At 35.1% G+C, this 26,574-nt stretch overlaps 2 protein-coding genes across 2 annotated transcripts in view; both read right to left on the bottom strand.

Moving 5' to 3' along the window:
• Window positions 1-321: 321 nt before the first annotated feature.
• Window positions 322-14,490, bottom strand: LOC147074337 (uncharacterized). The gene is made up of 6 exons (XM_085943952.1): window positions 14,341-14,490; window positions 12,169-12,324; window positions 8,524-8,762; window positions 5,642-6,740; window positions 4,149-4,381; window positions 322-1,674 (listed from the first exon to the last, which is right to left on the bottom strand). The coding sequence occupies exons 1-6, from the start codon at window positions 14,400-14,402 to the stop codon at window positions 1,043-1,045; spliced, it is 2,421 nt and encodes an 806-aa protein (XP_085800078.1). The 5' UTR covers window positions 14,403-14,490; the 3' UTR covers window positions 322-1,042.
• A 7,407-nt stretch (window positions 14,491-21,897) lies between these two features.
• sbb (scribbler) overlaps window positions 21,898-26,574 on the bottom strand; it is a 500,943-nt gene continuing 496,266 nt past the window's right edge. The window contains exon 7 of the mRNA XM_085943600.1: window positions 21,898-23,014. Coding sequence (XP_085799726.1) covers window positions 22,950-23,014 — 65 coding nt within the window. The 3' untranslated portion in view covers window positions 21,898-22,949. The remainder of the gene's footprint in view (window positions 23,015-26,574) is intronic.

Here is a 26,574-nt window from a genome sequence, read left to right as displayed (position 1 = left end):
GATACAAAACTACCCTCGATAGCTGCCGATCGCGGCTGATAGCAGTCTTGTGTATAGAATAGATGCGCTGGTGCGTCAATGTCATAAATACAGTTCTTATAGTTTTCTTCAAAGGTCTCATATCGTCGCTTAAGAAACAACACCGCGGAAGTCAATTAATTAAAATTTTCAGGGGCAAACAAAAACCGTCTGAAAAAATTGAAAATTGATACCTTTTAACTTATTTTTTTTTGTGTTTAGTTAAAAAAAAACATTTTTTTGAAATTTTTTGAGACGGTTTTCGTTTGCCCCTGAAAATTTTAATTAATTGACTTCCGCGGTGTTGTTTCTTAAGCGACAATATGTCAAATCATGAAATCATGTGACTATCAAGTTCACAATCTTTAAATGCTTCTCCTGTTTTGCATTTATGACGTTATTGCACCGGATGTGCGAATGAATTTTTTACTATTTTGGTGTGAATATGGTAAACATTAGTATCAATTATCTTTGCCATATTACATACCATGTTGTGTATTAACCAAAAATGTTAAAGAATACCTTCTATATACAGATTAAGCCTAAATATATGATAGTAAAGCAAGAAAGAGAGATCGGCAGATATATTATAACTATGTAACACCTTAATGTGTTTTGTTATATTTCTGAAATCACATAAATTTTATAGGTGAAAACAGAGAAATTATTGACATACGACAGTATAATATAATACCATCTTAATTGTTTGCCTTACATGACATGACAGCTCGCGAGGTTATTATTATTCACAGATATTATTAACACTTCATACCCCGAGATAATTAACTCTTGGAATGCATCATAGCATTTTTATCAATATTTATAATGATACATTGGAATAGATCTGCTGGTCTACTAATTTTCATATAAACAGTGAGATAGAGAAGCAGATCATTGACCTCGCATAGAAAATAGCACTCATGTCAAACTGACCACAGAAGGCTCTGACAGAAGAAAGGTTTTTTCAAGATATTTCGGTATTACATAACTAATGGCTTACTTAATTTGGTACATTCAATTGGTTTCAACCAATATCTGCCGGTCGCAACTGCCTCTCACCTTCATTCAGAAATATCAACATAGCTCTGTACAGTAAATAGACACCCAATAATTTCTTCTGCTTCAAAGGCCACGTAGAAACGACTCCGTAATAATTACCCGGCTTGATGTTGCACAGGTTCTTCAAGCCGAGCACCTCAATCATGGCGGCCTCTCTCGTGTAAGCCTCTACCGGTATAACATTTTGAAATATATGCAAACAAACAACGCCTGTGTTGTTATTCCATATATCGAATATATTCTGTAATTTTTTAACGTCGGATTTCAATTGACCATTATTGTACAAGGAGACGGCTTGGTAGAGATGAGAGTATGGTCTGGATCTTTTACCTTTTCCAACGTAAAATATAGAATCAATAAACTTTCTCCATGCGTCCGGTTTTGAAATTACATCAGTTTTGCATGGCAGATTATCAGTGATCCTAGGGTCCAACAGGAGGTATGTGAACGAAGACTTGACGATGCCCTCGCGCCATCGCTTATTAAGATCCGGCGCATCGAACTGCTGGACTAGTTGACGCTCCAGAGGAATATACGTTAACATGTCTGTACTCCAGTTTGGATCGCGGAAGGTTTTTTCCATTTCTATTGCATACACTAACAGAAGAAACAAGGAATTTTGATTACGGCAACATGATATTTGAAAGAAAGATACAGTAAATAGAAATTTTTCTAGTAATAATACAATGTTTTCAGTGAAGTATTAAATTGAGCACAATTGCAATAAGATACATAACATTAAAGCTAAGTACATCAACTTTGCTCGACTAATAAATGCATGACGCAGTCCAATTAGAGATCATGTTAATATAGGTAGTCGATAATATTATAACCTTTATGTGCTTTAGAATGACAACTAAAAAATCTGCTTCGAAAGAAAATCATTATGAAACAAAATTATTTCAAATGACAGAAGTAATCTTCCATTTTCAAAAATAGTTTTTTGTTACTTTTATAATATGTAGTGCCGCCATATAAGGAGAAAATAATATTCCCCTAAGAGGGAAAGACTTTGTATATTATTATTATGCATAGTGCTAGTGTCCAGTAATAGGATACCACAAATCAACACTCCTACGTGGTGTGCTACGGCCTGCATTTTGGAAAAGAGCGATGATTTTTATTACGGTTAAAAATATTGAAAAATGTTTCCAACTTTTTTCATACCCTACAGTTCGATAACTGTTGCAGACCGTTGTTGACAAAAATATTCTTATTAAAAATGTAACTACAGTACACTCTCAGTAATCCGCCGCTCGATTATCCGACAACTACTATAGTCCGCCGTTATTTTTACTAGTTAAAACACAAAATCAGGCTCTATAATTCGCCGGTATTCGTATGTAAAATTCAATAGTCCGCCGCATGTCTATATAAACTGTTCGCAGTCGTATTTAATGTAGCTGAGGCATGGAATAACCTACCGGGACGAGCAATGATTTAATCATGATAAAAGCTGTGGCCCTCCATGAAGATGATGAAAACTGGGAACCGGAAGACTTAGTTCCATTAGAAGGATTGATTCAGAGGGCGACTGAAAACTCAGAGCTAATTCGAAATGTTTTGGAAGAAAGGATAGCGGAAAGTTCTGAGGGGTATGCACCACTTCCGACTGGAGACGAGCTCGTAAATACACCAAGAGGCTTGGATTCTGAGGATGACGGCAATAATTGTCAACCGACCGCAGCTCATACAGTCAAATCAGAAGATGCACTAGCCGGGACTGACACGTTACCATTAAATGGGCAGAGGAAAATAATGCAACCGTCAACACATTCATCATGTTGCATAAATTATGAGACGACACAATCTTCCAACAATATTCAAAAAAAAAAAACAAACAACACTGAAACAAGTGGTTGTGTTAAGTGATTTACTGTTTAATTTGTATGTAGTTAATAAACTTAGTTTATAATAATTAATATGTATAATTATTTAATACATAATTGATTTTGATCATAAAAGTTGCTAGTACAAATTTCTCAATAAAAACTATTTTTACGAAATACCTGTTTTAATTTTTACAATATTTTGTATTTATGCACTATAATTCGCCGTTTTCACTAATTGGACACCTGTCTGGTTTTTGAAATGGCGGATTACTGAGAGAGTGCTGTAAATGCAAACGCCTTCGAGACAATCTTTCACCCCTATCGTCGGATGTCTGTTTGTTCAGGCTATAATAGAAATGTTTTACAGTCTACTAGATTACTCAATGGGGCCAGATGGTCGGTGGAAATCGTCAAGTATGCTCTTGTAATTTGTGCATAAAAAAACAACACTTAAGCTGTAAGGCAGTGTAAGGCATGCCATTTGGAGGAATTCGAGATAATTAAGTTAACACAAATGTTAATCCTTTTAACAATTCTCCCCAACCCTTCGAAAGAGCAGGATGGAGAGTTCGCATAATATGATAATAAATAAAATATAAATTCTAATGGATTTAAGTTTTGTACTGTCTATTCCATTTGAGTCGTTTTTTGCAACCCGGGTTTCGCCTTTCGGCATCTTCAGGCACTGTGTACACTCACCAAAAGGCAAACACACACTGACAACGAATACTATTAACATAATATATAACAAATCAATATAATAAAGTAGGCAAAAACTTTATCACCTACCTATTAAGTCAATAAAAAAAAATAACAAACAAATTATGGATACTTAGCTAGGTATTTCTTTTATTCAACGAATAATTCACAAGATTTAAGAATGTACCATTCTAATTATTGAACATACATAATTCTGACACACTCATGGGAAAATAATATATTATAAACAATAAAAATACTACACTCAAGAGGTGTAAAAACGTACATTCTGGGAACAATGGTAACGTATTGGGAATTAATAGAGTTAACTAATGAGATATATCTATGATATCAGTCATTAAGAGTTATTACATAGTTAAACAATTAATATTCAATAATATTCTTACATGATACCGGGTTGCAAAAAACGACTCAAATGGAATAGTACAAAACTTAAATCCATTAGAATTTAAATTCAAATTCCATCAAGTAGGTACCTTCGGTCGAAAGTATTAATATTATAAATAAAATATAACTTACATTTCTGTTTGGGGGTATGCAAATCGCTAACAATAATGGGTGTCTTTTTTAATTTAGTCAGGCGTTTTAAATACACCCTCTTGGTGGATGTGGTGATTGGTCCTGGATGTACACCACAAGCCGTCAGCTCTTTTCGAAGAGTGTCCGTGTCGTAACTCAGTGACTCTGGTAACGTAGACACTGAGCTTGTCGTAGATAATGCTATAGACGAATCGCAACTCTCTGTAGTTATTCTATAAACATATCGTGAATTAGTATTCTCGCTTTATTTAAATTGATTATAGATTTTTTCTATATTAACTCTACAATCTGATGTCGATCTTGGCCGCCTCACAAAGAGGTTTCATTAACATGTCTTTGATTTTACGAGAATTATTGAATGCTTGTTAGAATGTAATCCTTCTTTAACAACATTCTGAGCTCATCACAGACGCCATTTTCAAAGTGACAAGGTGTATGAAATGTCAACGCTGCTCTAAATGTGTCGAAAAGTGTTCGGTTTAGCTGACAGCAAACATTGCTCAGCGTAAAAAGGTCTGATAGTCTATTATGTTAGTCGAAACTAGATATATTAGATCGGATGTTGATTTTTGATGAAAGACATGGAAACCATGATGTATTTAAACGAAGGACATAGTCTCAAAAGATAAGAGCACTCGCCCAGATAGTGAAAGATATAAGTTTTAAATTTCACTAGATCCAACTTTTTTTATAAGATTTTTTCTTATTGGTATGTCTATCAGAAGCTCTTTGACGTATGATAGAACTAAACAGATTACAATCGTTTTTATTAGAGGTGAGTTGGAAATACTGCCACCAGTTTGTGTACTCAAGTCTCGGATGCAACTACCCATACTCAGTACGTGTGGCCCAATAAACTTGCTCGAATGCATGCGATGAGATCATCGCGAGTCGCTCTCTAGTTGGTAGACTTTCAATACTACTGACATTAAATGCGTGCTGCGAGTGAGATAGCATATTACACGTCGAATGACATAATCTTATATTCGAACAATAGGTCATAAATTTTGTGTAATTGGCAGCACATTCCCTCAGGAATGTGGTGACAGACACAGGCTTGTTATGACAGCTCAAAACATGTTTAAAATAATAAAAAAATCATTGTATATTCATTTTATGTTAACAAGAATATAATAACCTAAGATAAAAACAACTCATAAATTTTAAATGTGTTAAATTTTATAATAAATGGGACATTTCGAAAAGCCAATAGAATCAGCTCAGTGTATTTTTAGTGATTCTATTAAAGCTGACATTTCAAATACTAGTAAGTATTTTAGAACAAGTTTCGATACTAAGTATTTTTTTTAAACTGGTAGTAAGTATACTTAGTCTTCAAAATCAACCAGTTTTCCCACCACTAGTTTGTTTTTATTAATAATTAAATAACCGTTAACGTAAAATGGGGTGAGTTTGATCCACTCCCTGAGATTACAAAGTAAAATATAAAATAGAATAATCTTAATACTTACGGTACAGGAGTTACCAGAATCCGTTTCTCCAGCAAGACAATTCCGGCCTGTTCATCTTCATATTTGTATTCTTCCGCCACACTTAGAAGAGTGTCATTTAACATTGGCATTGATTTCTTCAATGCTAGAAAACTAGTTTTTCTATCAGGAATAACAATGCTAATTTTCTTTTCATGAAAAACCTTGTCAATAATTTTATCTTCAGTCATAATATCACAGTTATCTCCAACATTACATTTGTCTGCAATGTTACAATTATCTACATTGTTACAATTGTTCAAAATATCACATTTGTCTGAAATATTACACTTGTCCGAAATGTTACATTTGTCTGAAATGTTACAATTGCTCATAATGTTAAAATTATGGTTGTCCTTTTTATTAAAAATATCCTCAGTATTCGATTCCTCAGTTAAATTCAAGGAGCTGGCAATGTGGGCTTTATTGAACTTGCTCGAAACGACAGACGATACGCTTGAGCAGTCCGCATTGATATCTAACGAAGTATCGCTGAACTCAGAACTGTCGTCTGAAGTTTCATTCTTCAACTCATGATAGTTGTTGTAGCGTTTCCGCGAGTTGACGCTGCTTCTTGAGTTATAGTTTTGATGCGGCGACTCAGGAAAAACAAAATTGACGAAAGTCTTCGTTTTGACGGTCTCTTCAGACTCCTTAGATGAGTTGCATTGCTTTAAAATCACGCTGTAAGCGTCGTTTTCTTCGGTCTTTGTAAACGCAATGGATTCAACACCGCTCACAAAACATTCGTCGGAATAAACTGTATCATCGCTTTTACAAATGTCTCCTTCTATTTTGGAATAGTCATTAGATTGTTTTGGACTAGCTTTTGATCCTCGGCTAGTTATAGATAGGCAAGTATCATAATTAGATGAATGTTTTCTATCACTGCTGTCAAGAGTTTGTTTTGATTTAGCTGAATACAAACTTAAATCGTCTGTGGTTTCGTCATGTTTTTCAAAATTTTTCTCACACCATTCATTTACGTATTCAGATTTTTTAATCGATTTGGATTCATTTTCTGTTTTTCCTTGAGGAAAATATTCTGCCTCAACGTAATCATTTTTTACGATGATTTTGTCTGAAAAAAAAGTGTAAAAAACTAAATCTACATTTCCAGGGTACTTTAACAGACTTTTGTTGAAGAATAGGTTGTACGCAAAGAGATGGGAGTCCAATCTCTTTGGTCGTACATCATTTATAAAAATAATTACAAGACAAAAAGAAATTTTTATATACCACGTTTTAAAATTTTCTGTTGAATCATATAAACTTGACAATTCTATATAGTAAAAAATACTTTTTTTTGTACTTGATAGAAATATTGAATAAATATAGAATACTGAAATGTCATTTTGACATTTCATATTGATTTCCATCATAACGCACGTATATATTAATAATTTAGTTGCTAGGACTGGACACACAAGAAAAAAATTGCACCAGACAAACAAGAATACGAGCTAATAAAAACTTGGTAAAATACAAAGTTTTATGTTCAAATTATCTTTCCTGCAAATTCCAATTTTGAATTTCCATGACAGATAAAGTAAGCATATCATTTTGGATTTGATTTAAATTTGATGTTGTTTTGTTAGACTTTGCTGTTTATTATTGCTGAATTATTTTCATTTTGACATATTGTGTATGCCTAGACACAGATATTTTAATATAGAGTAATGTAATTATTATTGTTATATAATATAGATGTAGATAATATATCGATCAATTAAGTGGCCGGGAACTATAGTAATTAACAGTAAAGTTAGTGGCATGGTGGCAAGTGGCAAGGGGGGGGGGGGGCTAACAAAGCTCTAGCCTGGGGGCCCGGGCTTAGGAAGGCCCCGGTGTGGCAGGTCGATCAGTTAATTGAGATAAACACACCACAAATTTGCTCTAACAGTAAAAAAAGTCAACAAGTAGAAATTTATTTTATAATTTCCTGACTTATAAAAATGACTATTTTTTATCCAACATGGCGAATGGCCGCATGTCACTTGGCTATCACAAAAGGGAGTCTCAATCAGTGCTTTATAATATGATGCTGAGTGCCAACAATTCAAGCAGATTCATTTAAAAATACCAAAAATGGCTAAAAATACATGGAATATCCTTTATTTTACACGGAACCCTGAAGTTCTGCGGAATATTATTTGGGAAACTACTGTAGAGCACTGCCCTTAACCTCAGCGATAGGTTGAGGGTCCGCCAAACACTGTGGCCTGGGGGCCCGCTTTAAGATGTGGGGGCCATGGTTAGTAGTTTATATAGTTAATTTTCATGCTACTAAAAAACAAACCATTTGTGTAGAGGATAATAATTGTGGTTTGGTTAGTTTGTTAATATTTTTTACCACTTTCATAAATCATCGGTGTTTTGTAAAAAGGGCGAATTAACCAAAATGCTATTTTGTAGGAGGATTTTTAACTTTTGACATTTATTTATTAATTACTTGTGGATGATTATAAATGTCTAACAAGTTTATAATAAAGCTTAGAAAGAATACTGTCCTTATAATAGGCATTATAATACAGTATTTTAAAAGGCATAACATGTCAGATTCGTTTTTTATTTGTAGTACTAGGTGGATATTCGCCCATACGATTATCGTTTTTAAGTACTTTCCTGTGGAGATAGAAATTTGCCGTTTTTACACAACAAAGCTAGTGAGGTACATATTGTTTTTATCATTAAAATCGCGATTTCGCCAAAATGGTTGATTCGCCCTTTTTACAAAACACCAACGATATATGCAAAAATCAATCAATAACAATTTATTTAAATCAAAAAATACAGTTTTTCAGTCGAAAAAATTCAGAAGTCGACAAATGCTTGTAGTATAAAGAAATTAGGAGTAGTTTTACCTAATTTAAAACTGAACTTATCAGGCGTGTCATGATGTTTATTGTGATGATAACTGTTGGAATTTTCAATCAGGAAATGAACAACATCTTGATGGCAATTCTCAACAGCGTAATCGAGTGCGGTCTTCCCTTCAAAGTCCTCCAAAAACTGATTCCCACCATGCTCCAGGAGAAGGTTGATTATCTCCAGGCGGCCCCATGCAGCGGCAACATGAATGGCAGTCATACCGTCTTCTGAACTACAATATAAGCAAAGTCTATTACTGCTAGAAAGAATGATGGCTGTCTTAAGACGCAATCCCATGGATTTCATTATAAGATATCGTGAATGTCTTGAATTTATAATTCAATGACTTAGTCCAAAGATAGGTCCAGGTTTTGTTGAAATTGAGTTAACCTTTCCTATGCCTTACTATGGCAGTATCTGACAGGCCGCAGATTTTTAACGAGACATGTTGATTGTGGAGCGAAGCTCTTACTACAACAGCTGTAATTTGTGGCTTAGTATTTCATAATTATTCAAACAGATGTCAATGTGTGTTTAATTTTTTAGATTATGCAAATCAATAGACAGTGGCTAGTAATTTGAGTTTAAAGTCAGAAGAGATAACTCGTGAGATTTGTATGTGTGGCCCGTCGATCACGGCACCATCTTCTTTCTTCTTTTGCCATATCCGCCCCTTAACTGGAGCATATGGACACCACGCGGCGCCTCCAAGAATCCCTGTCGCTCGCCAGTCTTCTTGCTTCGTTCCAGGTCAAACCAGCATCCCGTAGCTCCGCCGTATACACTCTGTAGATTGTATTTAGCGGCCTTCCAGGACGCCGGAATCCGGTCGGCTTGAAGAACAGGCAAGCCAGGTTGAAGTTCTCTTCTGGCATCCGCAGCACGTGGCCGAGCCAGGTCCAACGTCGCCTCTTCACTTTCAGCGTGATGAGAGGCTGCTTGGTGCGTTCTCTTATCTCCTCGTTGCTCCTAAAGTCATACCACCGCACACCCAGTATTCGTCGCAAACATCTGTTTTCGAAGCTCAGTATACGGTTGCTCTGAGCCTTCGTAAGGTGCCATGATTCGCTACCGTAAAGCAGCACCGTCAGAATGCAAGCGTCGAATAGGCGGCATTTGGTTTTGACCGAGTACAATCGTGAGTCCGAGACATTCCGCATCGAGTTGAATGTTGCTCCAGCCATTCCCATTCGGATAGCGAGCTCTTTCTGCAAAATGCCATCTCCCGTGATGTGTACCCCCAGGTACTTGAAGCTGTCGACGCTCTCGATGTTTTGTCCGTCGCTAATCAGAGGGAAATCTGGATCAGGACAGGTGCTATTACACAAGACATTGGTTTTCTTCGCGTTGATTTTCAAACCAACGCGAGAGGAGTTGTTATGCAACCTGTCGATTGTCTCTTGAATGCCCTCGATTGAGTTGTCGAATAGGACAGCGTCATCGGCGTATTCTAGGTCGCATAGCTTCACCGTGGGGGTAACAGGTATGCCTCGGTCGGGTGGTATTGACTTCCGTAGTATGAAGTCAAAGAGAATATGAAGAGAAACGGTGCAAGGACACAACCCTGTCTGACTCTGGTCGTGACCCCGAACCATTCCGTGACAGTGTCTCCAATTCTGACACAGCATTCGCTATTTTCGTGCAGGCTTTTGATTATGGCAATGATCTTGGGAGGGATCCCGTATGCTCCCAGTATCGTCCAGAGGGAGGGGCGGTGCGGACTGTCGAAAGCCTTCTCATAATCCACAAAGCAGCAGGCCATCGGACTGTTCAGCTCATGGCTCTGCTGGAGAACACATCGAAGGTTGTGGATTTGGTCTGCACACGCTCGACCAGGTAGAAACCCGGCTTGGTTTTTCCTGAGGACGTGCATTATTGGGTCCCTTATTCTCATCAAGAGGATGTTTGCCAAAATCTTTCCCGGAACACTGAGTAGCGTAATGCCTCGGTAATTGTCGCAGCTTAGAGGGTCACCTTTTTTGTGAAGTGTGATGATTTCACCGTTCACCCAGTCCCTTGGACAGCGCTCTTCTTCCCACACCTTTGTCATCAAATGAAACATAGGGTGCAGGATTGCGCTCAGGCTGTACTTGAGGAATTCAGGATGAATCCCGTCTCCCCCCGGTGCCTTTCCGTTCTTGAGCCTTTTCACAGCCGATTTTATCTCGGTGTGCGTGGGCGGGCAATCGGAAATATCGGTCGCTCGGGGAATGTCCAAAAGTAAAGCTTCCGCAGATATGTCAAAGGGATCCAAAGGGGGTGGACGGTTCAGCACTCCGCAGAAATGATTCTTCCAAATCTTCTTGACACATTCTGCGTCAGACTCTATTGCTCCACTGGGACCACGAATGGCTCCGGGAGTCGGTGGTCGCCTGCCGCAGACTTCACGGGTGATTCGGAAGAGTTTCCTGGTGTCATTTCTGCTTGCTGCCTCCTCTGCCGCTTCAATTTGCCGGTTCATAAAATTGCGCTTGTCCAACCGCACGGATCGTTTGACTACCCTGTCTTGGGTTTGGTAGTCAGTCCGGCGGTCCTCGGTTCGGTCGGGGTCTGTCTCCTCGTCTCTCAGGGCTTTCAGCCTGGCTCGTTTTCCAATTTCAGTCCACGTTTCGTCAGACATCCACTTTGGCTGCCCGGCACCATAGAGCGAAATAACTTGCTGAAGGCACAGGACCAGTTAACAAACACAAAACGTTCCTCTGCATCGTATCTTTCTGCTGTAAAAATATTGTGCGTCCAAACAGGATATTTGAGAAGATATTGTATCATTCAAAATATACATAATGGGTCAATTCCTCATGCATCTCAAAACATACATAAATGGACATACTCGAACAATATCCTTACACTAAACTGACTAAACCATCAATGTAATAATCACTCATTTTTCAATGTCACACTCAATAATATATTTCAACACTCATGTACTCTACAAGCTGTCTGATGAACCCGAAGTCGTCAAATTTATCAGAACCCAATGTCGTGACATATATTGCAAAATTGTAGATGAACAAAATCCTAATGTTTAATTATCCAGAAAGAAAATGAAGTGCAGGAAAATCATGAATTCAGTGGCTTGATAGCCTACAAGGAGATCTCCGAGTGCTGGGAGTGATTAACTGGAAAAAGAGAGCGGAGGACTAAGCAGAGTACAAGAGTCTCCTTGAGGCAGCCAAGATCTATCGCAGGCTATCATAATGGTTACATGTAAATTGTATGTATTACATTTCACCGTAGCACAGTTCACCGTGAGCTTTCTTATCGGAAAGAGATGGCCGTATACTACACGGTCATCTCTATAAATAGCACTGCGATGAAAAAATTATGCATTGTTCGTGGAGCATTGCTGACAATAATGTTCCAATTTTATTAGAGCCAAACCTAACAAATAATCCAGTATATCAGCTGTTTTCAAAATTTGTTTGCCGCTGGCTTCCTGTAAACCGACAAGAACTGTGTTTTATTTAGACATGATTTTTATGTCAGTACTATACGACCCGAAGAGGTTGGACGGGCTTTAATATACGACCATATATTTCCGATACAACATTTCACGGTGAAGTGTGATACAGCGAACTGCATACGTACAAATTTCTGAACACGATAATAATAGTGCATAATTTATTGAAATATAATACCGCCGATTGGGATCTCCGCCATATTGGAGAATGATCCTTGTGATCTCTTCCGATGACGTAATGGGCTCTATCCCGACAGCCAGGTGCAAGATACTTATACCTTCGTTTGGTAATACTTCATTTGGATCGTTTATTTGTAAAAGCATCTCAATGTCCCTGCAAATAAATCAGAAGTAACTTGAGTTTTAAAGCATAACTATTTAACAATTTTATGGGGGGCAAACACGAGGCAGGTTGCATAAAAAATCGTCTCGCGTTAGCCTCATTATTATGTGCAATAGCATCTACACCAATCCAAAGAAACTGTCACAATATTGAGTGTTGACAGTTTTAAATATCTGAGGAGGCACATCACAGGGGGTGGTGCTTCACAAAGAAAGCTCACTCGAGCAGCATTCGGGTCAATCAGGAATGTCTGAACAGCTGTAATCGGTTAAAACCAAATGACGACTGCATTATGACAGTGCTGATTTATTGTAGCAAGTCACGGCACATTATGAAGAAATCAAGGCCGACGATATTCATACCATGGCACTGAATTACGAATTACGATGGTAGTGCTTATCTATAGTTATTGATTATCTCAGAAAGCAATCAGTTACCTATTCGCAAGAAATGAAGATTATCGATAGAATATTGTCACCTCAATAATACAACTAGATAACTCTGATTTGGTCATCGTTGGGAAAATGAAATTTAAACTTTACTTGATTAACATAAATCTAGGCTATAATTATTATTTAAAATAAAAATAGAAAATTATGCTTGTCTAATAGGGAACAATTAAATAATGTTCAATTGTATGAAAAAATATTGTAGATAATAATATACTATTTATTTTTATTCATTTATTGCATTTATGGTTTTAACCGGATGGCTGCCAATAATGTCTTAAGATGCGAACTTTTCCGTGAACGGAACGCCGCTCATACAAAAATGACATCTTTGGATGTACCGCTTTAAACGGGATTTTACTAACGTAAATCAATTATTAGATACAAATCATAAACATGTTAATTTTGTTATTATGGATAGATGGCGGAAACAATCAACGCACTCTTCATTTCTTTTGTAAGTTGTTATAAATAAACTTTAATACATTTTTTATTTTTGCAATAAAATTCGCGGCGTGCAAGGTACCGCCATACATATACCTACCGGCAGTTAAAACTTTTAACTGCCAGTAGGTATATGGATGTTATCTAATATTTTCAAAGACAAAATTAATACAGTTCCTATTAGCTTCTGACTTAACCTAGTTTTAGCATTTCGTAGAGAAGGATATGTAGAATCATATTCAATAGCTATCTCAAAAACAGTGAAAATCAAGTTAGCTAGTTGATGATATAATATGCAGCAATCACCATTTTAGACAAACAGTTTACCATATTGTATTCGAAGTATAAACAATATCTAGCACTACCCTCGAAGTTTACAGTTTCGTGTAACGGCCTGACTATAATAGTGGACTTTGGGAGAAGTGCAACCATATGCTGAGTTTCAGGAAGAGATTTTTGCAACAGACACAGTGTGCTTTGGAATGACTTTGTCTGTAACATTAAGATAAGAAAGTTGACCATGTAGCTTCATGCTACATCCAAGGTGAAGACATGTTGGACCTGGCTCAACATGCTACAGATGACTGAAAAATATCTAGCATGCCTTTTTTGAAGCTACACAGGTTCCTGCGTCCTGAAAAGCTACTAAATATTATCCTCGGTATGTATATGGCAGGGAAGGGGGAAAGGGAAAGTGAAGATATTATGATAATTGTATAGTACTCCTGCAGAGATCGAAGTCTTTTGAGACGAAAAACCAAACCAAAACCCAACAACCCACTGTAACCCAAAAATAAGTAGATTGTGTTAAGTTTTGGTTTGATTTTAAAACACCTTAACCAAAATGATGTATGGAGTACTAGAATATTAGCGAAGATATTATGGAGGGAAAGGTACTTAGCTGATTAATAATTTAATTAAACAATAAATATTCAAATTAAAAAAAAAAATAACAAAAAATAATTAGTATAAGAATCTACTGAAAAATCAGTGCTAGTACATAGGATAAGTATAACTTCATATAATCAAACATTGAAATGTATTTCAAAGAATTAATTAATTTAATAACGCATATACGATAGAATAGTTAACACATTTCATTAATAAAACTTACTCTACGTTTCGGTTAATAATGCTTTGATACATAGAATGAGCTAAATCGGCTTTGAAATCCATTTTAATGAGAAACAAATGAAAACTGTAGGTTGTCAAGATGAACACTTTCAGATAAAGAATTATTCATAGTTTATTCAAACACTTCACATTCAATTTTGGGCGATAAAATCGCAAAAATAGAAATAAACACACTGTAAAAACAAAACGTCAAAAATTCAAACTCCATCTTTCTAACATTTAGTAAAAATATTGCCATATACTATTTATTTTTACCCAAAATAATTTGTCTAGGTAGGGTATACTTGTATAAATGCGTGATACTTGTCCACATAATATTATTATCGATTATTCAATGAAAAAGAATTAGGTAGGTACGTCCCAAAGAGATTTTTTTTTTTTTTTTAACTATTAATAACCATGTCCGTTGTTGTTAGTAATTTTGAACAATCACAAACACCCAGGCTTTGAGAAAAACACATAAATATTGTGTCCTCACCGGAATCGAACCCAGAACTCTTGGGTGGAAGGCAAGCGCCTTACACACTGCACCACGAGAGCCGCCTCCCAAAGAGATTAGACTCTGGTACATCCACGTTTTTTAATTGTTAATTAAAAATAAAATATTGCACTTTTATTTAAATTATTTTCAATAAAAATTGAGATTGGTAAAAATAATTTTATAGCCTCATTTTAGCATAATTTGTGGTCTTTTTGCATTATCAATGACTTCAGTATAATACTTATATTGAAATTTTTATCACAGTGGGTTATCGCAATTACTAGGTATATTATTATTAGGTACCGGTGGAATGGAATTAGATTAGTAAGGCCTTCATCCAGCAGTGAATTTAATTATATAGACCGATGATGATAATGATTTTAATGTATAGGTAGGTATATCACCAATTATTATTGAACGACTTTTAAATATTTAAGTTATAGATATTATCTAGATAATTAAATTTAAATATTTTTTATTGGGTTACTTAAAAAAAATCAGTCGATTGTTCACAGCCAAAATACTGGAACATTATCAATGTAGGTACTTATGTCATAAATTATTATTGTAATGAAGTCTTAGTTTGAATTTTGAAATGTATTTATTGATCAGTGAGTCTATTCCAGGGTTTGCGAACCTTTTCACGCACGCGTGCCAAAATTTCCCAAAATAATATTTTTTGACTGTCTGGCGTGCCAAGTAGTTTTTCATGGCGTTTTAAAGAATTCCATTAAAAAAAATTACAATTGATTTCTTGATATTCTATCTTTCACCGTATTTCTAGCCGAATGCATAACTTTTATTCTTTGAATATTTTTTTCCTTGTTTTCAAAATTCTCGAAGAGATCGTGGAAGCATTTAAACCACTCTTCTTTCATAAATTATATTCTCTATCACTGAACGGTTTTCCAATTTTAGAGATTATGTTTATGTTTGAGGCAAAATAACATGCTGTTATTATATTTGAATGACTGCGATAATTAATTTCATAAGGTTTGTTGATTGAATATTTTTATTTCTAATTGCCCGATCCTATGGACCGACCTATGCAATTGTATATTTACATTAAACCTAATGATCTTGAAAAAGATTTGCCTATTTTTTATGCAATGCGATTTGTCATTTATGCATGAATTTCGTCGTTTCCGTTTGCGCATCGGTTAGTAAACATAATATATTAAAAACCGAAGAAAATACTCATGGCTATTTAATTTTTTTTTTTTTAAAATATAAGTATATAAAATAGTAATTTCTTTTCTCTTTAAAATGAAGCATTCATGTGCCATGCAAAATCATCTCGCGTGCCATAGGTTCGCCATCCCTGGTCTATTCTATACTTATCGACCGCTAAAGTGATTAATATTATCAAACTTAGGGTAGGTTTGTACCAAAGTATTAGCGCTTATTGTAACAATTACCTCTCTTGCTGCTGTTAAAATATAGCACTTATTGCAACAATTACAACCAACTTATCTGCGTTAGTGCACTTTGATACAAACCTACCCTAAGTTTGATAATATTTATCACTTTATCACTTTAGCGGTCGATGAGTATAGGACCCACAAGAATATTATATTGTTCCATTTAACCAAGATACATTTTTGGAGTGTATAAACAAAGTGAAAGTGTTAAATATTAACAAAGTTGAGTTAAGATAGATTTTAAATTTGTATGCTATCCAAAATGCCAATGGACATTTCCTAAAAATCATTTCCTTTCACTTTTACAGTTAAAAAATGACGACTAGACCTTTTGTTTATTATGATTGTTTAAAGTTAAAGGGACATTAAAATTATAATATTTATTAAGTAATTATCGTAAATAATACACAACATAATGAATATAGTGAGTTCTTGACTTACGACGGGGTTCAGTTCTGCCACCTAGGTCGCAAGTCTAAATGGTCGTAAGTCGAATTTCATTATACCTAACAGGCAAGTGCTGGCTGAATGAGGTGACGTATCTTTTCGAAGATCTATCGGTGTCATTGATTTGTCTAAAAGCTGCAGCCATGTCTTTTAGCACAATTTTCTTCAAGTTCATCTAGTGTTGTCAAACTCTTTTTCTTCAAATCCTAGGGAAAATTTAAGCTCCCATGACACTGTTTTCCCACACGACGTTAAAAATTAACTGAAATGTTTTTATGCATGATCTTTTATAACTTTCTTTTTAGACCAAATCCAAGCGAATCTAACCTAACATAATCTTAGTGTGTGATAATGATACATCAAAATGTATGAAAATATCAAATTTAAAACAATATTTGATCGAAAAGTATCTGCGCCGACAGAAAAAGGTTTTTGATATATTTGTCTATATGATATAAATTGCTTTCAGAAAAAAAAAATATATAAAAGCTCTCCTGGCGTCTGCGGCACTATTATAACCAAAAAGTGTTTTGAAATTTAAATATAGAGGGGTGCAGGGCCAACTGCCATATTTAAAAATTCTTTTAAGTAGGTACCTACTTAGTGTTGCACAAATATCAAAAAATATTTTCTCACATAAAATGAGTGTCAAAAAGTCAAATGTCAGAGAAATTATGATATACATCAGGAATTACTTTAGATTTACACAGATCTGGCAAAGCTTTAAGTTTTGCCGCTTGCAGCTTTAGAGAAGATGCAAGCAGCAAAAGGAAGGATGGCTGACATCTCCTAATTTTAATTACCTACCTTGAAATTTTCTGCGACATATTCTGTTTTATAATTGATTATGAACAGCATCTCCTTTTCCTAATTATTAATATATCCTGCCACAATACTTTTTCCTTGTCTGTATTTGAATTAAAATTTGGTCACATTACTGTCGACAGTGTGGAGAAATTTGAAAAAGCCGAAGTCAGCTCAGTCACTTTATATGGATCACCCATTGACGCTTGAATTACGGAACTCCACTGGGCTGCGATATAAATCAGACCAGATTACAACTGCCTCTTATTCTGATGTTCAATTGTCGCATGCATGGAATCATCCTGATTTTATGATCCACAAATAAGTATTTGTGGGTAATACTTAGGATTTTGAAATTTCTTACGCCATGTAAATACATGTAACTAATTTTTATTTTGTAAGTGCAATAAATTGTCTGAATAAGAAATGATAGCTATCCCTAGATTTTTTTTTAAATTTTACTAACCAATGTACTGTGGTGACTTTTGCATCTTAGTGTGAGGCCTCAGTGCCAGCGTCCGTCGCAGCGTTGAGCATTTTGCGCAACTCAAACGTATAAATGTATAACCAAAAAAAGACATTGTCTACGAACATTTTCACACACGGTAATACATTTGAGTTGCGCAAAACGCTCAACGATGCGCCGAACGCTGCCACTCAGGATGTACACTAAAAGAACACAATTTTACGCTTCGGTGACATACTCAACTCAAAACTGCCTTTTTGGGGTTGGTGACTTTTACCTGAACTGTGACAATTATAGTCGAATATTTTTTTCTTTTTTTCCAAAACTATATAATTATTTACTACCACTTCACCATGTTCGATCCTGAGAGGATCATACGGGCCTCCACAAAGTGGAGGTTGTATTAACAGATTTTTTAATGTGAAATGGATGTTAGGCATTTGCTCAACCTATTAGGTCCATACTTTGACGCCAAATGCAAATTGAAAAACAATAAGTTTATTTGCAAGACCCAGGATTCGAGCCTGGGAGCCACGACATTATAAGTCGACACTTAAGTCATTAGACACTAAAGACGCGCCTAGCGCATAACGATTAGGTGGCCATTAGATATAATTAGCATGCAATTTAAATGTGTTAATTAAGTAGTAATTATATAGTCAGCAATGTGTTATTAAGCGGCTCGGCCATCGTGGGCGTTTTAACTAGAGTGAATTAATATAACAAGGAAGTTAAGTTTATCTCAAAACTAAATTAATGTGACAATGATCTTTCTTTCCGCCTACCCTTCAAATACATTATGACTGAAAAAGTTTAGTGTTCACTAGGTCAGATCTTACCTATTCCTACCTTCCAAGTCCAAGTGATTCCTACCTTCACCTTTCGCCACTGATGTGTAGTCACGCAACAGCATCCATCATTCTCCATAACTCTTGACACAGATTTTCCATCGGCAAAAGTCTCCATCAAAGTGATGCAATCTTACCTAAACTTTTTACGGCTATTGTCAAAAACGTGTTCAGATAACTTAATTGGGAACAACACAACTGGGTTACACCTCCTTAATGCTACTCTCTTTATACTGTTTATATTCTAATATTACTTTTATTTCTTTGTTTTTTTAATATTGTTCCATACTTTTTTTTTCATGTCATGTTGTGAACGTCTTGAATTACAGTCGAACATGGTTATTACAAGGAAGATGGGACCGACTGAATTTGCTCATTATAAGCTTTACTCATTATATCAGAGAATATAAATGAGTGGTCACATAACATAAAAAGTCGCAATTCAAACAAAAATACACAATTAGAATTTTTCACCGAAACAAACATGGCATTCATAAACTACAAAAGAAGTTGTTCATTGTAATGAACGCTGGTAGGTACCTACCTACTGACTTCACAAACCTTGGATTTTTTACATGCAATTTTAACCATATGCGTGGATACTTTTACAATATTGTCGGCGAAAACACCAATTAGGTAGGTACTTAGACAATTAACTAGTGTCATTTACGCAATCCGATCCCGGCGGCATCCTGTCTGATCGGATTTTATTGCTTAGGGTCGAAATGTTTTTAAACAATCGACACATTTAACAGTTTTAAGAAAATTTTTGACGATATTTTAGCTCAGTATAACCGATAATTAGCTCGTTATAAAAGTGAATAAATGTATGGAGGAAATCATAAACTAAAATGTCAACGAAAGTTTCCTTGTTACATCCGAGATCTCGCTATCTCCGTGATCGTAATAACCGAGTTCGACTGTATTTATAATTTCTAAAGTTATGTAAATATCTTTCAATAGATATTTTTATTGGTTCTACAATCTGATGTGGATCTTAGCCTGCTCACGAAGGGGTTTCCAGTTTTTTTTGATAAGAACACTTTTTCAACATGTTCAAACACATATTGGAAAACATCTTGTCAATTTTCCAGACCTGAGATTCGAATTAATTCATAAATGGACATTGGCTCATCGCATATTATGACAGCTAGTTAATAAAAAAAAGTAATTTGCCATGCCTGATCATAAGTGGAGCATATTATAGACCTCTACGGAGTTCAGATTTTATTAACAGATTTTTTTTCCACTGAATAGTTGTTAGCCATTCACCCAACCTATTAGGTCTTTGCACTGGATCAAATACATATTGAAAAAACAACAAACATTTGTTGACCAGCTGCACCCAGCTTTATTTTTATGAGGTTATTTATTTAACAATAACAACAATAAGAATTATCGAGTTCTTCAAGGCTGCGACCCACAGCTTTGTATTTATATAAAGACAACCGATCTACGCCAACATAGGCAACGACGGCAACCACTAATCACAGGAAGTGTAGTCCAGGTGTACATTTACTTCAGGGACGGTTCAGACAAGGATATATTACAGAGCGAGGCGGGCAGGTATCGCAGATTAAGGGGCATACGACACTTCCGCACCAGCCTGTGTAATATCCTCACGTCCAAGTCATTCCTGAAATGTAATCTTAAATTGGTCCATTGCGGAGGCTGACAGGAACAAGTAACAGGAAATTAGGGAGGGGTGTAAAAAATAAAACAGAAAATCAGCATGAGAAATAATCAATCGATTATTCCAATTTTAATAATTTCTAAGAAAAAAAAATCCAAATTGTTAATTATTATTATTATTATTACATTTAAAAAATACACAATCAATATATATTTTTTTGTTTTTCAATGGGAAAAAAAATTATGAACATAAATTCATAAATTATTAATAATTCAGTCTACAGAATTGATAAACTATGACTGTTTGAGTGTTTCTTTTAAGCGTTTAATTACACTATTTACAACACAAATGCGAGACACTGCCAACATACAACTCACCTCAGCGGGTTAATAATTTATGTTACAACATGTCATAGTAAATTTATCGATAATAAAAAAAAATGTGGCAACACTGTTGTTTCAGAGCAACTGGATTTCAAATTTGGAACTAAATTCAAAATGGCTGCCTATAGTAGCCATCTTATGATAGACCAGCAACAATAGAGTATGTACATTCAAAATGGAGGTTTCTTTTATCATTTGCCTTGACTCATAGGTTGAGCAAGTGGCTGACTCTGTGGACGCCCATATGATCTTATTAGGATCGGACATGGTCAAAAGAAAAGAAATCAAACCATCATAGAGGAGATAGTTTTTAAAGTCATGTTACCCTTGCCTAAACCAAACCATAATGGATAAAAAATACTCTTCTATCTATAAAATATCTTTGATATAATGGCATAATTTTAGATATTTATAGATAGTTTACGCAGGGTTTAATTGAATTTTAAAAACTAACCAACACCATCTACAATTTGTAATCTTAGTTTAATCTCATTAGGATTGGACATGGTCGGAGTGATTCTAAAATTTTATTTATTTGTTTTAATCACTCTAAATGTGCCTGATACAAATAATTTTTTTAACACGTTTTATGAAGATATAGTAATTATTTATGGGTTAGATCACATCATTTCTGTGAAGATAGAATCTCTCCAACGAGTTTTTGCTGACGTTATAGACGTTATAAGTATAAGTCAGCCATTTCGCAGTTCACAACAGTCACAGTCAGCTCCGCTACTCAGCGGTGTCGCCAGAAACGATAATTAAAAATAATAATAATAAAAAAAAATTGGGCACGTGGTGCGGTATTTATTTTTGTTTTACGAAAAAATAAACCACAATGTCTCTTTCAACTTAACACTTACAGGATATTACAACACTGAATTGTTCGTGCACGCTAAATACCTCAAATACACCACACCCAGAAATATTACATTATAAATATTTTCATTATAAACATTGTTTTTGCTTTCTTGGAATGCTGCGGATATAAAACTCTATGAGGCTGGGAGTTATTCATTCAACATTTTTTCTTTTTTTTTCTTCTTTTAATTCGAATACATTTGCACTACATTGTTTTGATCTCTTGTAATAAGTAATATTTCTAGTTACAAACCAAGTTTATTACACATCGATATAATAGTTACAATCTGTCGAGTCGCCGAGAATCTTTCTGCTTTCACTTGTGATAGAATATTAAATACAACAGACTCGTGTGTCGTTTTGAAGCGATATTATTACAAAGGGATCGTCGTATCACTAATCGAGTTGAGGAGAGTTTTAGATTTACATAATATTATTATATTAATATTAATAAGCGTACAGGGTTTTGTCGAAGTAACAACAATAATCGGTCGATAGAATAGGTACGACATAAAAAAATGTATCACATTCATAGACCTATCGGGGAAATCGCCAAGTGATCCACCGGGCGATTTCCGTTACAAAAATTTCCAACTCCGAGTTGCGGATAATTTCTTCAACACGTTTTTTCACCACGATTCTGAAAATACAATTCTTCGAAATTCATTTTTTAAAAAATACAAACATTCGACATAAAAAAAAATACAAAATTATTCAAAAATATCTAATTCAACTATCAAAGTATGTATGAATATTCCAATTAGTATTTACATGAAAACAGAAATGCAGTTTGAAGCAAAAAATATAAGACAAACACTATTTATTTGTATGTGAAAATGATGTACTTATATAATAGTATTTTTTTTTAAATCTATTGTCTATGAGATTTCAACATTATTATTTTGATGATGCATATAATAAGTCTGTGTAATCCTTTTATAAGATTTTATTTTCTCGAAAATTATATTTCATTTCGAAAGATTGTAGGTATTTTCGAAAAAAAAGATTTTTCAAAATCGGTCTATGCCTGATCGGCGTGCACCATTATCCGACATAGACGTTCCAGAAGTGGTAAAATTTGAAGAAGTAACCTCAGCTGGCCCCGCGTGTTCGGTTAATGCAACGGCACATACTGCTACGCGGGCTCTCGGAGGCGACCCCGTCCCGAATTGCCAATACGGCCGCTGTATCGATCGGCCGATGCGGGGGGCATTCGTCGAGGACGACGCGCGAGACTCGGCGGCTTCACTTTGGCGGGAATGAATTAACAACCGTGACCGCGGCTGCTTGCTGACTAGCTATGACGGCCGCTGCAACACAAACAGCCCTCTGTTAGAACTTTCAGTCTTCAGTTTTTAAACCCCATTCATTTAAACTTCGAACCGATTACAAGAATTTATAAACTTCCACGGAGACATTCATTAATCAATCCGGCATTTATATTTAATAAAACTCCATTAGAATAGTTTTGGAAACGGCTTTCGTTTAATATGATAGGTTTCGCAATTTTGACGTACACAAACTAATAAGAGACACGACTCCTACATAGCTTTGATGGCACAATAAAATTAAGAAGTAGAATAATAATTTTTGAAGTAACAAATTACTGAAATAAGAATTATCAAATTTACAAATTAATGCAGTGTTACAATCACTCATTGCAAGTTTGGATAGCCTTTCAAGTGAGACAAATTCACAATTACATTTAGAAAGAAAGAGTGTTTATTCACGTCTATCATGTAATTTTGTAATCGGTTTGAATGTCCAATCGAGCACCCTCAGTCAACTGAATCAAATCATTCTTTAAGTTAATATTTAAAAGCCATCATATTGAGTGTCACTATAATAGGATGAAGAATTACAGTATGAATTAACTGAAATTCAGGTCTTTATGTCGTTATGTCCAAGCAAAAACCTTTGTCGGTTTTAACGATAAACCTCTGCAAAAATAGTCACTTACGACTTTACATCTTACATGTAACCCTATAACTCTAGTTAATCCTTATAATCTGCTTATTTTATCAAAACATTTATTAACCTAGACTCATCCCTTTCATAATATTCAATCTTCTCTCTTTTGCTTTGCACAAAAATTCAAAGAAGCAAAAATTAAGTTTGAATTACTTCCTTGTTTCTAGCATAGATTAGAATCAGTTTAAAAAATAATCACGCTGCCTGATTTTAAATTTAAGATCAGCGGCACAATGTGGCATGGAAAGCTGCATATTGGACATAAGGCGGAAAGATCGTAGGAAAAATCGATGAATAAAGAAATGGACAGGAGTACAAGATGTGATATGGGTAGCCAATCTAATGAAATGGCAATAACACTGAACAAGTAGATAACTCTTGGACAAATGCAGTCACATGGTGGTATCCAAAGGGCACTTTACCCTTAAAAGCCACTAGATAGATCGTAGGACAAAAAAATTGTTGCTAGTAGTATAAAAACATAATAGCTAGCTATAATTTTACAAATGTGGCTTTTAACTGAGGCAATCAATATCTCATGTACACTCCCTTAAAAGTTTGTGTCTGCAAAAATGCACAGTTTAAAGGGAACAATGATCGAAGGTGTGAAAAGGAGGCCAAACATGTCGCTCATGAATTAGATAACCACTGGACGAACACTGTCATACAGTGGTACTAAGCAGCGCTGAACAATTTGAGGGCCACTCTAGGAAGTGAGAAGAATAAAAGGAGCAAGGTTAAGTTTTTATCAACCATTGGATCGACCCTGACTGATTTTAATCTATGATAAAGATGTGGAAGTAACTCAAAAAATAACATTTTCTTCATCACGATCCGTTTCTTCGAAGTAGAAGTAACAAGATCGATTCCATTCACAGAACCGGCGCATTTGACATACTTATTACATAATGAATAATCGAAAGGCAGTATCTTTAACACATTTTGTAACTCTTAGGTTCGATCTAACTAGAAAGTACGGTTAGATGGACTTACGGACGATTAAAAAAGTGACATTATCATAGGAAGACTTAAACGTTAACAATCATACTTAGTGCTTTTATTTTAAAAAATAAATTATCATATTATTATTACGGAGAGATGTTGATTCTATAAAAAATTACTAAATTTAGAGGTTAGCCGCTGATTTTTTATCACAGAAAAAGATTTTTTTTATTGAATGTATCGTAAAAAGGAAGTTTAATTTTAATGAAGCATCGTAACGTGGTGAGAATTAATATACATATTTTATAAACGTAAGGTTTTCTTTCAGTCTAAAGGATTCGTCACACTCGAGCAGCCATATATGGTGATTAGGTGACTTTTAAAACTCATAAGGACATTAATTGTCAGCGATTACGAGAAGTTACGTGTATTTGAGGGTAGAATGTTGTAAAAGAGCTTTTACAAAATCGCTACAATCAGACTGACGTCATCAAATTTATCCAACTTGATCCAACCAGCTTGACTGACATGCACGTAGAAGCAACAACAGAAGGAGAGCAGTAGAGCGAATACAATGACGGATTCTGCTTAAGGTAGTCAAGATCTATCCTGGGTTTTGCGCTAGGAAAGACAAAGAACTGACAATACATCGATATTAAGTGTTTTCATAATAGTTATGAATAAATGTTAGTATCAAAGAAAAAAACTAGCATAAAAGTTTGTCAATTTTTTTTGATATGCTAACATTCATCGATTGGAAACGATCAAGCTCAGAGACTGCTTTCAGGTGAAATGACAAAAGGTAATTTTAATGATGTAACAACAATTACATGTTTCAGATAAAACATTGACAATACATCATTGCGAATCTAAGGCTTTCACATCTAAACTCGCCTTGTCGGTCTTGCGTATAAAGACCGCACCGCGCACATCTACATAGCGACAGTCGCATGTAACCTTTGAAAAGTATAGATATTTGGATACGGCGATCGGCGAGCCAGTATTGGGATGACCAATTCGCAGATGTTTGTATGCGTCCTGGCGTCTTCGACTCGCAGCCTGAGAAGCTTGTTGAATGCAACGGTAGATGTTTTTTTCAAACGACTTTGGCAACGTGACAAGTTGCAGGCGAGACGAGTTTTGATGTGAGAGCCGGATTAGAAGGTTTAGATATTGATTGAGTCGGTCTGTGATGTATTGTAACGTTCTTTGAACAAACTGTCAAATCAAGGACTGTAAATCCTCAAAAAGTCAGATGCAGCAATTAGGTTAAATAAATCAAAGAGTCTCCTCCACCAAGGAATGCAGATGACAGAATAAAACTGACAGTATTATCAGTAAGATAGCTCGGTTCTGTCACATCTTTTGTTCACGAGATCACATCACCTTAAATGCTGTCAAGTGTAACACCGCACTAAAGTTACTAACGCTCTATTGATATTTTAAACTAAATAAATGCCTTATTACAAGAACCCGTAGACACCATTTTGTGCATTAATTAAATGTATGAATTTATTTATTTATTTATTAATATTATTAATATATACCGAGGAGTCATATTTAGTTAAGCATGTAAAAAAGGGCACAATGAAAGCAGAAATTAGCGTGTGCTCCATCTTCAATGGCATCCTCTACGACACGTCTTATAGTATTAACAAAACCGGAAATCATAACTATTTAACGTATGTACTTATTAACATTTCAAAATATACAAATAAGGATAGTTCAGTTTTTGAAACATGCAAATCAAATTGACAAAAAAAAGTGAAAACATTTCTTCTAAAAATTTTAAGTACAAAAATATTGATACAACTCAAGAATTGAAACGCTTAATTTCAAAAACTGCTAAAACGGCTCAACTGATATTTATTTACAATCGATTTAAGATCCAATATTCAAAATAATCTAAATCGAGACTTAATTTCAAAATACGTTAAAATATTCCAAATGTCCATTT

This window comes from Rhyacophila brunnea, unplaced genomic scaffold (genome assembly GCF_057557595.1).
Source record: "Rhyacophila brunnea isolate RB1 unplaced genomic scaffold, BYU_Rbru_1.0 scaffold_16, whole genome shotgun sequence".
NCBI lineage: Eukaryota > Metazoa > Arthropoda > Insecta > Trichoptera > Rhyacophilidae > Rhyacophila > Rhyacophila brunnea.
Note: the sequence above shows the minus strand (reverse complement) of the source record. Positions and strands in the feature narration are given on the sequence as shown.

Excerpts from the sequence above, each read along its gene's own strand:
- LOC147074337 (XM_085943952.1), bottom strand. The coding sequence starts at position 14,402 with ATGGATTTCAAAGCCGATTTAGCTCATTCTATGTATCAAAGCATTATT. Across the intron at positions 4,382-5,641 it reads ATTCTGGTAACTCCTGTACC|AATAACTACAGAGAGTTGCG; the intron begins GTAAGTATTAAG and ends ATATGTTTATAG. Across the intron at positions 1,675-4,148 it reads GCATACCCCCAAACAGAAAT|TGTATGCAATAGAAATGGAA; the intron begins GTAAGTTATATT and ends TTCTTCTGTTAG.